The sequence below is a fragment of the Oratosquilla oratoria genome, chromosome 30 (genome assembly GCF_046742065.1).
Source record: "Oratosquilla oratoria isolate Oo_2021 chromosome 30, ASM4674206v1, whole genome shotgun sequence".
NCBI lineage: Eukaryota > Metazoa > Arthropoda > Malacostraca > Stomatopoda > Squillidae > Oratosquilla > Oratosquilla oratoria.
Window position 1 is genome coordinate 41,973,863 of NC_134806.1, and position 15,000 is coordinate 41,988,862.

A 15,000-nucleotide genomic window follows, 5' to 3' on the forward strand; every position below is an offset into this window, starting at 1 on the left:
ACATTCGCCCCATAATTGAAGTTAACTGCGGCCGTTGAATTTATTTTTACTTTTGTCCTTTTTAAACATTTTGTGATGTGTTTGAGTTGGAAGGGGGCGACGATAATTGTGATTCAGTCAACGTCTAATTGGCAGTTCATGAGGTCACGAGGCTTCGTTAGATGAGGTCAAACAAGCGATCTCGGGATAATGGATCGACACCCCGTGACGTCACGACGGCTCGATTAGAGACACACTGACGAGGGGAAGTCGTCCTGTGATGCTCCGTGGGGAGGTTTGGTGACGCGTTTGTCTTGATGTCGTGATGTTTCGTCATGTTGAACGATTTCTTTTTCTTTTGTCGAGACGCGTGTCGTTGTCTCTGTGGTGCTACCTAAAACCCAGGTGTCTTGTTTCTCTGTTGGTCAATTCTGTAACGATGGTGTCCTACCTATCTTCTAGAGCTTCGAAACCATGTTTAATTTCTAACTGAAATTCCTTCTTGTTATCTTTAACCTTCGCAAGGCTTGTTTTCTTTTTCAAATCATCTTATTTTTCTTGACTTTGAAATTGGATTTGCCGTGGAACCTACCATTCCATCGTCACTTCCTGTATTCACTTTGTTTATGATCTTAACATTGCTAACTCTCTTGATTTCGTCTCCAGAACCATTTACGTCTTTATCACCTTTGACATTCTAACTTGTCTTTAGATACAACAACATGGCAAAAGAAAGCCTATTGATAAAAGATTCACATTGAGTCAGAGAAGGGTGCGTTTATAGCATCCCTTGTAAAGATTGTGATTTTAGATATATTGGCCAAACTGGTAAAGATTTGAATTTGAGAATAAGCCAACATAAATATAGCATCAGAACAGGGTAAATATCAAGCGTGTTATTTGTGTATATGAGGGACTTTAATCATTGCACTGATTGGAATAGATCTGAAAAAAATAAATAAATAAATAAAAAGAGTTCGGCGTTCTTATCTGACTTTATCTGAGAGCCTTCGAAATTAGCATTGAGGATAAACTTGAGGATGAATTGAAATATCCGAATGTATATGAGAAAGAACAACATCTTCGGTACTCTGTAGGTATGATTAAAAATTGAAAGCCAAGAAAATTATGGGTAGATGTTGGGATGAGGTTGAATATGAAATATCAGGCAAGTATATGGTCATCCCATGATCAAAGAATCGAGTATACACGGGCAAAAGTTTACAGGATACAGGATATATAGTAGTGAATTCCAGAAATACGAAAATAGAAGCTCAGTAAAGACGAAGTTAGAAAAAAAAATTAAAAAAAAAGGATAACGGTAGTAGCGTGATTTATCGCGTTCTGTGCTCGCAGTGCAGACGTTCCGATGTTGGAGAGAGTGATTGAGGATTAGAAAAAGAAAACGGATGCACGAACGGGATTATGATAATCTCCTACGTTGGCAAGAAGCAAGTGTCCTACACAAAGAAATGGAGAAGAAAATGAGGCGAAGGATTGTAGCTGCATGCATCATCACCACAAAAGAAACGATAAACCACAGAGATTTATATTATTAGTAGACCCGAAGACATATTTGATTTGGGAAGGGTACAAGTGATAGGTAAGGATAGATTGTCACAGCGGGGGAACGTCACAACCATGACCACGTGTGAAAACGTCCATAGACACCCATGGTTATTTGAGAGCACGACGTCGTGTCGTAGACGGCACACGGCGAAAAGTCGATACGTGTGAAAGGAGCCTGACGGACCCATGATCAACACCCAATTGTGCCCTTCACCTCCAACTACTGTCCTTCACCGTATTCGCTTACCTTCTGTCCCCACCTATGACACTTCCAGCTGCCATACGTACTATCCATCACCTCAAGTAATCCACCATCATTCTTTCCGACCAATCAACCTCCCCATTCACACCCCTTCACACCCACTCCACCCACCTATCAAGGTCCTCTCGCTGCCCTTTGTGTCCTTGTTCAATCCTCTGTTTAGCACTAGCAAGAATTGCCAACCCAAGCATTTCTTTGTTGGACGAAATTCGTAGATCGTTGCTGATTAATAGACCTGTGTTTTGTATCTAAAGGGTTTTATTTACTCTCGAAATATTCATCTTTATCTTTCCTCCCTGTCTTCGAGCAGTCACCAATCGCAGTTCATTACTTCACATTTTACTTCACTTGTACTCCGGAACCTTTTGATCTCACTCCGTCTCATTCCTATCACCAACCCACGTCCTGCCAAACACCCGCGGTGGCCCGGTCGAGACGCCTGTCGTGCTTCTGAAATATGTCAAGTCTAAACGCCTCTTTATAGCTTATGTGTCGTTATATCCACGATCCGCAGAAGACCCGTGGTTCCTTTGTGTGTAGCTTTCCCCCGTAAACGACGGATACGCCGATTTGCCCCTGACGTGTGACGTGCCTCTTTCCGTCGCGGCGGGGCGCCATCCATCAAAAAGGCAACTTCAGTCCAGTTAACGATTACAGGAGTTGGTTGATCGAGGGTGCTGGGCTGCTCCTGAAGCTGTTGATGTAGTATAATGTTGTATGCTTACCTAAGTGTATTTATCTAATTGCAGTATACAGGGAAGGGGGAACGCTCACTTACTAATTATGAATCCTAGCTGTAAATTTATGTATGGGTCCTGCTTCAGTTTTATCATCTTGTTCTCCAATTACATATATGTAATCCAACTTAGGCTATATTGCCCTCTAGGCTCTTCCATGGATTTCAGCATCTGTATGGAAAACTGTATTTCTTCATATCTTTTGAACAATATTTCTTTTTAACTTGTTCTCATGACGTGTGTGCGTGTGTATTCACTTTGGTCTTTGGATCACGTGTTGGACTCGTGATCGACAGCTATTTCCCTCCCGGGAGAGAGCTCAGAGCTCGTAGGTCCGATCTATGGGTAATGCTATGACCTTACACACACACACACACACACACACACACACACACACACACACACACACACACACACACACACACACACACACACACACACACACACACACAACTCCCCGCCCACGAGAGTCAGAGTAACGACCCGAAGCGCAGCGATACAGAAATAATTTCGGCCCTGGGCAGGATTCGAACCAAGTACTACGGGCACCACCATGCTAGCAGTTCAGCGCTCTACCAACTGCGCCACCGTGTGTGTGTGTGTGTGTGTGTGTGTGAGTGTGTGTGTGTGTGTGTGTGTGTGTGTGTGTGTGTGTGTGTGTGTGTGTGTGTGTGTGTGTGTGTGTGTGTATTTACCTAGTTGTATTATACGGGAAGGAGAGCTATGCTCGTAGTGACCCGTCTTTGTATCTCTCAGCATCTAGTTTGTTCTTAAATTCTTGTATGGTTTTTGCACACACTATTGTTTCGTCCAATTTGTTCCAGACATCCACCACTCTGTATGGAAAACTTTTTTTTTCAGATCTCTTCTATAACTATCCTTTTTGAGTTTTTTTTTATGTCCTCTTGTTTTTCTTTTATCCCACTTTAATAAGTCTTCTCTGTCAAGGACTTCCATGCCTTTCATAATTCTGTAAATGGCCAGTAGATCTCCTCTTTCTCTTCTTTGTTCCAGGGTTGGTAGTTCCAGTTTAGACAATCTTTGTTCGTATGTCAATTTTGAAAGTGCTGGTGCCATTTTTGTCGTTGCTCTTTGGATTCTTTCTAATTTCTTTATATTCTTTTCTGTGCTGGATATCCATATTGCCGCGGCATACTCCAATCTTGGTCTCATCATTGTGACTAAAATGTGTGTGTATGTGTGTGTGTGTGTATGTGTGTGTGTGTGTGTGTGTGTGTGTGTGTGTGTGTGTGTGTGTGTGTGTGTGTGTGTGTGTGGTGTATCTACCTAAATGTATAACCGTTATGTTAGTGGGATCCAGTCTCATTACTTCAATTCGTTTGTGTTATGTGCCTTGTGTTTTACATGTCAATACATTTGTATGTAAAATTATATTTTATGATATCTTTCAAATGTCTTGTTTTTTTTTTATTTAATTGTCATGTTCCCTGTTCTGCCATATACATAGACGTTTTCTTTGTCGATTATATTATTTGCTTTTCTTTCGTAGGTGTTAGTACCATTTTTATATAATTTCCTCTCTGTTGTATTATTATTATTATTTATTTATTTATTTATTATTATTAATTTTTTTTTTTGTAAAGATTTTTGGAGTCTTGATATGTTTTGTCAACTAGACTGAGAACCATTTTATTTACCTCGCTTTGATTTTATTTAATTATTTACTTGTTTATTTAATTTTCATTTATTCGACGCCCTAATCCGCTCGCTGGTTGAGCGGATTAGTGCGTCGTTACTTGCGGCAAAGGCCGAGGGGATGGCGGTTCGAATCCTGCCACCGGCGAAGTTGAACCAAGAGCATGGTTAATTAATTCCACGCTACAAACTCCTCTGTAAGGGGCACCATCCTAGCCTTCCGATGGGAGGAGTTTCTGAATTTAAACCATAACATCATTATCACCTATTTATTTATTCATTCATTCATTCATTCATTCATTAATTCATTCATGCGTGTGGGCATCCCACCACTACTAAATACGTCAGTGTGGAGTGAATCAAATTTTCGACGATTTTTTTTTATCATCTCGTCGATGCATTCGGTGCAATGCCATTTTTATGTTTGACAACAATTCATCTTTTCTGTAATCATAATGTCTTTCTCGTGACGAATTTTTCATATATATGTATACTGTATATATATATATATATATATATATATATATATATATAAGAAAAGCAGAGAGAATACAAAGGACAGCATCCATGATGATTCCAAACCTGAATTAAATTTCGTTCATAAACCTAAATTTAACAAATTTAGGTTTAAGAAGGAAATAGGCAAGAGCTAATTTACCAACAGAGTAATTAACGAATGGAATAGACTTAGAAACCTTGATGTAGTGAGCGCTGAAAGAATAAGTTCTTTAAAGAGAATTTTTTTATAACTTTATGTATAGGGATGAAAAGTGGTAAGTGGCATTGAACTGCCTAGTGTAGGTATTATGGTCTCCTGCAGTCTCCTCCGTTCGTATGTTCTTATGATAAGGCATATGAGAGACTGAATTTTGAGACTTGTTACGTTAGAGGAATGAAAAGAGAGAAGTGACATGATAATGATATTTAGATCAGAGAAAAATATAGAAAAATAATACAGAGGTCACGGCAAAAAAAAAAAAAAAAAAAGTTGCTTAAAAGATGGTAGTAAGTGCGACTTTTCAAATAGATGTTTTTTTTTTTTTTATAAGTTGGATGAAAATATAATTCCGGCGAATAACGTAAATATTGAAGGCAATTTTTGATAAGTGAAGATCTAAAGGCGGGACCCCCCATGAGCACAAGATAGACACACCATTCCAGTGCTCAGGGAAGTCAGTAACGTGTAGTTTCAGTCAAATCTTTTCACTCACTGGTGATTGTGTGTACATATGTATATATATATATGTGTGTGTGCGTATATATATATATATATATATATATATATATGTATATATGCGTATGTCTATGTGTATGTGATTCACCATGGTCTTGGATCACGTGCTGTACTCGTGATCGACAGGTATTTCCCTTCCGGAAGAGAGCTCGGAAATCAGATATGACCGATCTATGGGTAATGCTGTGACCTTACACGCACACACACACACACACACACACACACACACACACACACACACACACACACACACACACACACACACACACACACACACACACACACACACACACACACACACACAACTCCCCTCCCACGAGAGTTGGAGTAACAACTCGCAGCGCAGCGATACTGAAATTACTTCAGCCCTGGGCGGGATTCGAACCCGGACCGCTATAGGGGCAGCCGGGAACTCTAACCACTGCGCCACGAGGTGTGTGTGTGTGTGTGTGTGTGTGTGTGTGTGTGTGTGTGTGTGTGTGTGTGTGTGTGTGTGTGCGCGTGCGCGCCGTGCCCATGAGCAACTATGCTCATATAGTAACGTATTTATCTTACTCATTCTATACGTTTGTGCCTGCAAATATTGTCATTGGTGCCAATTCTATAATAGAGCTGATTCACTATCATGAAAATCACACACAACGGCGCAATTTTTCCTTGACTACGCGGTTCCGTCGCGGTTCAGGCCGCTAGTGTGAACAGGGCGGTTAAACGGTGCGCCCATGTTCCGCCACCCTCCCCACTTAAACACATCAACACAAAAAGAAGAGTAGAGATTGTGTCATTGATTACGAGTACTGGCCCTAATTTCGCCCTCTCCCTCCCGCCTATTTTTGTTTATTTATTTATTTCTAGTTCTATTTTTTTGTTCTCCTTGCTTCCTTCCTTTCTGTTTTTTTTAACTCCTTATTTTTCAATTTCATTATATTTTTTCCCATCGTAATATCTCATTATCAATTTCTTATCTTTCTTGCGTATTTCCTTTGCAGTTTTTTTCTTCTTCTTTTAATATTTTTATTCATTCATCCACCCTTTCATCTATTTATGTATTTCTTCCTTATTTTCTCCCAGGGTCGCGCAATAGCCCAGTGGATACCGTGTCGAACTCATGAGCAGGTGGTCCTGAGCTCGATTCCTGATTCTTGCGTTGGTTCCTAACAGCCCTGGTCAGGCGGGAAGGTGAAAAAAAAAAAAAAAAAAAAAATAATAATAATAATAATAATAATAATAATAATAATAATAATAATAATAATAATAATAATAATAATAATAAAATAAGATAAATAAATAAATAAATAAGAATAAATAAATTAATAAATAAGCGGCTTCCCGCAACTGATAGGGTATATCCTACCAGGGGTTTCTCACTTTCCACTTCCCCGTTTTCTGTTCCAAATCCCTCCTTTCCTCCTCTGTCGTCCTCCACCCCCACCCTCCTCCACCAGCGGTGACCCGTCCCTCCCTTCCGTCCTTTCTTCTTCCCTTCCTTCTTTCCTTTCTTCTTCCCATCCTCCTTTCCTTTCTTCTTCCCATCCTTCTTTCCTCCCTTCCTTGCACATTTCCTTTTTCGCCTACATCGCCCCTTCCCTTTTATTGTCTTCTCTTCTTTGTCCTCTTTCTCCTTTCTTCGTGTCTTTCCATTGTCCTCTTTCTCCTTTCTTCGTGTCTTTCCATACGCTGTTTGTTGCCTTCGTCCGGTCACCTCCCACACTCCTCCTACTATCCCTCCTTGATTCTCTCCCCTTTTTTCTCCTGTTGGCTTTTATCAACTTAAGAGAATAAGAGTGGAAGAGAGTCCAAGAGACCATAAGGCTTACACTAGGCAGTTCCATGGCCCTTACTTCCTTTCATCCCTATCCATAAAGTTATCTTCTCTTAAAAGGACCAATTGTTTCAGCGCTCACTACATGGTTACTAAGTCTATTCCATTCGTCAGCCACTCTTTTGGTGGACCACTTCTTGTCAATTATATCCTTTTTAAACCTAAATTTATCCAATTCAGATCCATTACTACGAGTCCTGCCCTGTTGTCTTAATATGATGACCTTGCCTGCATCACCCATGCTAAAACCTTTGACTAATTTGAATAGCTCTATTAGAATACCCTGCACTCTTCGTCTTTCCAGAGGGTATGTATATATATATATATATATATATATATATATATATTGTTGTTGGCATCCGTCTGTCTCGGGAGACAATGGAGGTCGCGTTTTTTTTTTTTTTTTTTTTTAAGTTTATGGTTTTTTTACAACGCCTGCTGTGGCTGTAGAGTCCAATTCTGGAGCGGCAGGCTCTATTACAGTTGTCACATGTAAAGTCCGCGCCTGGCTGTGTGGGGGCTGCTGCTAGCCTCTGCCGTCTGCGCTCTCTTTTCTCATCCCACTGGTCCTCTCTCCTCTTCTCGCTTGTTTGAATGCCTGCCTTGACAACGTGTCTCCAACTGCTGCGGTCAGCGGCCACTGCCTCCCAGCTTGCTGGGTTAATGTCCCCTGCCTTCATATCACGTTTGAGAACGTCCTTGTAGCGGAGGATGGGCCTTCCTGCAGGTCTGGAGCCAGTGGCAAGCTCCCCATACAGCACGCTCTTCGGTATTCGGCCATCGTCCATTCGTCTAACATGACCGAGCCATCTCAATCGCCTCTGGCTGAGCAAGGCGAACATGCTGGGCATTCCCGCCTGTGTCAGAACATTCTTATTGGAGACATGATCTTGCCAACTAATGCCCAGGATTCTTCTGAGGCAGCGCATGTGGAAGATGTTGAGTCGGCGTTCTTGACGGGAATACAGGGTCCAGGCTTCGCTACCGTACAAGAGCGTGCTGAGTACACAAGCCTGGTATACTACGATCTTGGTGTTGGTGGTCAGCATGGCGTTGTTCCATACACGCTTTCCAAGACGAGCCAATGTTGTTGCTGCTTTGCCGATGCGCTTATTCAGCTCTGCATCCAGGGACAGGTTGCTTGAGATGGTGGAACCCAGGTAGGTGAACTCCCCCACCACCTCGAGGATGTGGCCATCGATGGAGATGTTAGGAATGCTGCTGACATCCTGGCCCATGACGTTGGTCTTCTTGATGCTGATGGTAAGGGCGAACTCTTTGCATGCATGAGCGAAGCAATTGATGAGTCGCTGTAGGGCCTCCTCTGTGTGTGCAGTCAAGGCGGCGTCATCAGCAAACAGCATCTCTCTGATCAAGACCTTGCGTACCTTGGTTTTTGCTCGGAGACGTGCAAGGTTGAAGAGACTTCCGTCATTTCTGGTGTGGATATACACTCCGTCTTCTGACTGGTTGAAGGCACAGGACAGCAGCAGGGAGAAGAAGATGCCGAAAAGCGTCGGAGCAAGCACGCATCCCTGTTTCACGCCGCTTCTGATTGGGAAGGGGTCCGAGGATGAGCCGTCGTACTGGACGGTGCCGTGCATGTCTTCATGAAAGGATGAAATCATCCTCAGGGGCTTAGGGGGACATCCAATCCTCTGTAGCAGGGTGAAAAGGCCTTGCCTGCTAACCAAGTCGAAAGCCTTCGTCAGGTCGATGAAGGCAATGTAAAGTGGACGCCTCTGTTCTCGGCACTTCTCTTGCAGTTGCCTCAGTGAGAAGACCATGTCAATGGTTGATCGTTCTGCTCTGAAGCCGCACTGTGCCTCAGGGTAGATTCGTTCTGCAAGTTTCTGCAACCGGTTGAGTACTACTCGGGCGAAGGCCTTCCCAACGGTACTGAGAAGGGATATTCCGCGGTAGTTGTTGCAGTCGCTGCGGTCTCCTTTGTTTTTATAGAGCGTGATGATGTTGGCGTCACGCATACCTTGGGGAACGGTTCCTTCCTCCCAGCACTGGAGTAAAAGCTCGTGCAGGTGGTGATGTAGAACGGTACTCTTGCCTGCTTTGACGACATCCGGGGGGATGCCGTCGTTGCCAGGAGCTTTCCCACTGGCCAGGGAGTCGATGGCTTTTCCGAGTTCGTCAATAGAGGGTGGAACATCTAGTTCCTCCATGAGTGGTAGGGCTTTGCATTTCTCAACTGTTGCGGTGCTGACAACGTTCTCTCTTGAGTATATATATATGTATATATATATATATATATATGTATATATATATATATATATACATATATATACATGGATATGTATATATATATATATCTATATATATCTACATGTTTATAAATATATATATATACAGGTGTGTAGATATATATATATATATATATATATATGTATATACCTAAGCCTGTTTTAAAACCCCACCCACTCACCCTTCCATCCTCGTTATTGGTAAGCTTCCCTTGCAACTCCACTACACTTCTCTTTTTCAGTCTTCCACATTTTACAATCCACTTTTTCTATTTACGTTTGCTTTGGACTTACCGTCAGGATCTCTCTCTCTCTCTCTCTCTCTCTCTCTCTCTCTCTCTCTCTCTCTCTCTCTCTCTCTCTCTCTCTCTCTCTCTCACTCTCATTCTCACTCTCACTCTTTCTTTCACTCCCTCTCTCCCATTTTCTCTCCCACTCTCTCTCACTCTGTATATGTGTATCTGTATGTATGTATATATGTATATGAATACACACACACACACACACACACACACACACACACACACACACACACACACACACACACACACACACACACACACACACACATATTTATCACACACTTCACAACTAACACCACAGTCGGGAAAAAAGAAAGCTGAATACGCGAGTCTACATATTTCGACTGCTGACTGCAACCCTCTTCAATCCTGAAGAGGATTGCAGTTAGCAGTCGAAATATAGACTCGCGTATTCAACTATTTCTTTTTTCCGACTGTGGTGTTAGCTGTGATTTATAAATGTGTTACTACATTTCTCGAAAATTGATATATACACATACGGCCTAGCGGGTTGGAGCGTCGCTACTTGCGGCGGAGGTCGAGGTGACGGTGGTTCGAACCCTGCCAACGGCGAGTTGGATTAAGGGTATGATGTTTTAAATTCCATTAAAAAATCTTTTATAAGATCTACCGTCCTAGCCTCCTGATAGGGAGAGTTTCTCGATGTTGCACAAAATCTGTGGAAACCAATATACATGTGCTCTTCGAAGACAGTTTTATCAGGTATAAAAAATATGTCCTCTACAGTTAGAAATGAATAATTATAATTTTATTTGCAATGGTACCAGAATCATAAATTGTCTCAAGTAATATGAAAACATAATTGCAAAAAAAATCTTTGAATTATGTGTTTTCCGAGTTATGATTAATGTTTTAACCGTAATATAGAATCATTCAGCATCCTCAGTAGAACTTGTTTGGTAACGCCAGACAAGTTTATTCAGCCAAGAAGTAGACCACAGACTGAAGAAGGTTGAGATTCTTACAAAGGATTACAAAGGCGGAGCATGCCGACAGGAGAGCTTTTGGTCCATAATTAGGTCGGATGCGGAAAAAAATATAATAATGATAAATAAATAAAATAAAAATGAATAAAAATTATAATAATATAAATAATAATAAATAAAATGAATAAATTTATAGGTATAGTTATAATAAACAAACAGGTAAATAGTAAATAATAATAATAAATGATAAAATAATAATAAACAAACAAATAATAACAAACAAATAAACAAATGATATAAAATAAATGGCAGAAACCTCCAACACCGCGCTGGTCGAAAGGTGTCATTCAAGGCTGCTTTGACCTTTAAAAGATGTGCAGGAGTCTTCTTCACTTCAGTGAAATGGTCAGGTCAGAGCCAGACCAAAACATCCCAGGTTGCTTTCCACAGTGAAGGGTTTATTAGAGATGATTTCCATCACTTTTTGGCTGCGGATAATTTCCCACCCCTCCACTAGCCTCGCCTCCCCTCGCCTGGCGAGAGGCAGAATAAAACATGTAGTTCACTTTCTGAGCAGTAGACGAAAAAGCTTAGGAGGGGATTATCTACCCATCTATTTATCCGTCTACTGTATATATCAAAAGTCTTCTTCACCCTTATAAAGTAAGTACCCATTCCACACCCATGCCACACCTATTTGTGTCCCTTTTATCCAAGCTAATTGTGGGTGAAGGACTATCACTGATCCACCCCCACTTTCGGAATCAGAAGCAATGCAGCAAGGCGCAGCACAACCACAGCAGAGCCAGATAGCTGAAGCTGTTTTACCCCCACAGTTTCATTTACATGGCGACCCTCCCTCCTCGCCATATCCCGGCATAAACATTCAACCACAAGATATAAAATAGGAAACCTGTTTTATTTTATTCACATACTATTATTACACGTTATCTGCGGCTTCCAGTCTTCCAGTTTGTCGCAGATAATGTTATCTTTTACATTAGTTCTTTTCTTTCTCTGACAATTCCACCTCCCTTAATTCCCTTTCCTTCCCTGCGCCTCTTCTCCTTCCCTTTCCACCACATTAGTCCTTCCCTTCCCTTACCTTCCCTGAATCTTTCGTCGTGAACTGCCTCCCTTTCCGTTCCATCCCTCCTTTCCTTCTTTCCTTTCATCCATATTTCTTTTCTTCCTTCCTTATATCTTTATTTCCCTCTTCTCCCCTTCTTTTCATCCTATGCCTCCTTTTATCCATCTTTCCTTCTCCCTTCCTCCCTACCACATCCCATCCTTCCCTTTCCAATTCTTTTCCCTGATTTCTCCTCCCCATCTTCCCCTCTCTTCCCTTCCCTCCCTTCCCTTCCCTTCCCTTCCCTTCCCCTCCCTTCCTTTGCCTCTCTCCCCACCTATACCCATTCTGTCCCTTCCCTCCTCTTCTCCTCCTTTTCCTCTTTCTTCCCTCACCTCTCCTCTCCTCTCCTCTCTTCTCCTCTCTACCCTCCGCTCGCTTCCATTCCCTCTCCCTTCCTCCCTCCTTCCCCCTCATTTTTATTTTCTTCTTCTGTATTGATATGTGAAAAACTGTTTTGTATAAAGGCTTAGCATGTGTACTGTGGTCCATTTTATTCTCTTACAGAACTGCGTATATTTACAATTACGGTCATTATGCCTTCACCGAACTATAACTCAATTTCAGGGTATAATTAGCCAATTAAAATACCGCTCACCTCAGCTTCGTCTAGCATAGCCAATAGGCGAGGCGTGAGAGGATGACATCATTCAACAGGCAGCTGGCAGACGGCTTTGATTGGTCAACAGACGGCTGGCAGACGGCTCTGATTGGTCAACAGTTGTCGGAGGCGAAAACAAACAAGAAGCAGTAGTCGTCACACGGTTTAATGGCCGACTTCTGGTGGTGGAAGCGAAAGGCGGGGGTAGAAGTGGTCCTGCCACGTGTGAACAAGTGAAATCTTAAGTGGAGAAACGCTCCTTCTTGCTGGCCGGCCCGGCGAGGAGGAGAAGGAGGAGGAGGAGGAGGAGATAGTGGGTAGTGGGGTGGAGGACTGGAGATGGAGGTGATGAGGGTGGCTCGAGAGAAAAGAAGACTGTTGCAGACATTTCCGTCCTAGGAGCCGTACCGGACAGGTGGAGGAAGTGGTCGCTGAAGGTGAAGCAGCTCTCGAATCTGGACGAAGTTGTCGAGTTCGTGTATGGACGTCGGGTGCTCGAAGCGCGTACTGCTCGGCCCAAGAAAAAAAAAATCTTGTAGCAATAAATAAAAAAAATTAAAGTGGTGTCCTGGAACGTCTTAACTGAAGTATCAACTATCTCTTGAAAGAAGTGTTGAAAAGAAACATCTTAACTTTCTGAAAATTGACGGACATTGTCGTTCAGGAAATAATTTGTGTGTTTTTTATGGAAACCTGTAATGGTTTCCAAAGTGCCAAGCGTTATGACGTTATGTTATTAAAAAATTATACGAGCTAATTTGATTGGAAACAAATAATTTGACACGCTGTTTTATTTGCATTGTCTTGCTATATGTACTGCTCCCTTTATATTTTTTTAGTCAAGAACTAGTGGCTTGAAACTTTACGTTTTAAGAATTCGTCCAGACTGGAGACAATTGTGACATAACAAGAGGCTGAGGTTATTTATGGTATCTATTAGATGTATAAGTGTGTAGGGCATCTCTTAGCTGGACAGAATCGCCAGGCAGGTCACCGACGCACGCGCACGATATTATCACAGACAGGGAACCAGGTCATCTCTAGCGAGACTCTTGGACTTTCCTCAAACCTCGCCACCATCTTCGCTGTCTGTCCACGAGCTGTCAGAAGCTTCTGTGACGTGTGCTGGACAGTGTTCCCGCACACACCATGGAACCTCAGCTACTCTGCAACAGCCACGTCACGTTGAGAAACTGAGTAAAGCTTCAAGAAACAGGGACAAGCATTCTGAAGGAATCACAAAAACGTCTTCAGCAGGTAAGATTTAGAAGGATGAGGACCTCTGAGGCGTCCTTCGGAACTGACCCAGTATTCTTCACGAGTTGTCAGTAGCGGTGTGGTAGGCTAAGAGGGTCCCCTTCTTCAGGAAGAACCCGCCGAGTTCGTGCACATCGCCTGGAACAATATCATGTCGGTGGGAGTAGTGAGTGGACAACGGAATTATCATTGGGAAAGCGCAAGTAAACCGGTTTTATATAAGACTTGTCCAGCTAAGCTTCCTGTGCCGGCGACCCAGAACGGTGTCACCACCAGCAGTAGCCCCTCCACCAGTACCAAGACTTCGCTCAGCTCTTCCTCGGCTCCGTCGGCGTGTGACCGCGTCAGCGGTTATGTGAACAACAGAGGTGCTTTTGGCTTCCTGACTTCGGATGTGAGCAGAGCAGCTGGCACCAGTGAGTTCGGTCATCCAAAGAAGGGGCTGCTAGGGCGTCTCCGCCTCCAGTCCTGCGATCCGCCATGGTCGAATCCTGACGTCGAACAGCACCTTCAGCGTCTTTGCCCTCCGCTTGATGCCCTCGAATATAGGGAAGTCCTGAATTTTAGGCAGACCTCAGCTGCACACAGACTCTCCTCCGTCAGTCTACCTGCTGTCATCTCCGAAGACACCTCCGTCATGTCATCGTCGTCTTCGTCTTCGTCTTCTTCAGCGCCTTCGGCAGGTGGTTCTCGAGTAAGCTCGCTGCGTGCCTGGGAGGATTCTGGAGGAGGAGGAGGAGGAGGAACTATGGCGGCCAAGGAGGTGAAACAGTATCTCAACAGGACACTGTTCCCTCGCCCAGCCTCCACTCTACGAGGTTATGCCTCCCTATACCATAAACTCAAAAAGATCCCTGTGGATCGACCTCCTCATCGATCAAGAAAACCGGCCATCTCCTCCGACGCGTCCTCCAAGGACTCCGGCCTAGGCCTTGACCTTCCAAAGGATGACCCTTTGAGGTCGAAGGCCGGGCGTCGAAGGTCACAGTCTCGGTCGAGGTCAGACGAGAAGACCGGAAGCCCTCGACCTACTGACCTACCCTTTGACCTACCTGGCCTTCTTCATTACAGTGAAGGAGGAGGAGGAGGAGAAGGCCACCGCGACGAGTACGGGCGGCGGGAGGAGGAGGAGGAGGTAGGAGAGCTTGAGGAGGACCTGGACGTGGACGACGCCTTCAGCTGGGGTTCCTCATCTGGATACTCCTTCGTCGGTCGGTCTCCACGAAGAGTGGAGATCCACATCTATGTTC

At 43.3% G+C, this 15,000-nt stretch overlaps 2 protein-coding genes across 6 annotated transcripts in view; both read left to right on the top strand.

Moving 5' to 3' along the window:
• The window catches only part of c12.2 (von Willebrand factor A domain-containing protein c12.2), a 353,857-nt gene that overhangs the window by 210,799 nt on the left and 128,058 nt on the right, over nucleotides 1-15,000 (top strand). The gene's annotated exons all lie outside the window — the stretch shown is intronic.
• The window catches only part of LOC143040942 (uncharacterized), a 1,786-nt gene continuing 47 nt past the window's right edge, over nucleotides 13,262-15,000 (top strand). Inside the window, exon 1 of the mRNA XM_076212378.1 lies at nucleotides 13,262-15,000. This exon is cut by the window's right edge and continues 47 nt beyond it. Coding sequence (XP_076068493.1) covers nucleotides 13,902-15,000 — 1,099 coding nt within the window. The 5' untranslated portion in view covers nucleotides 13,262-13,901.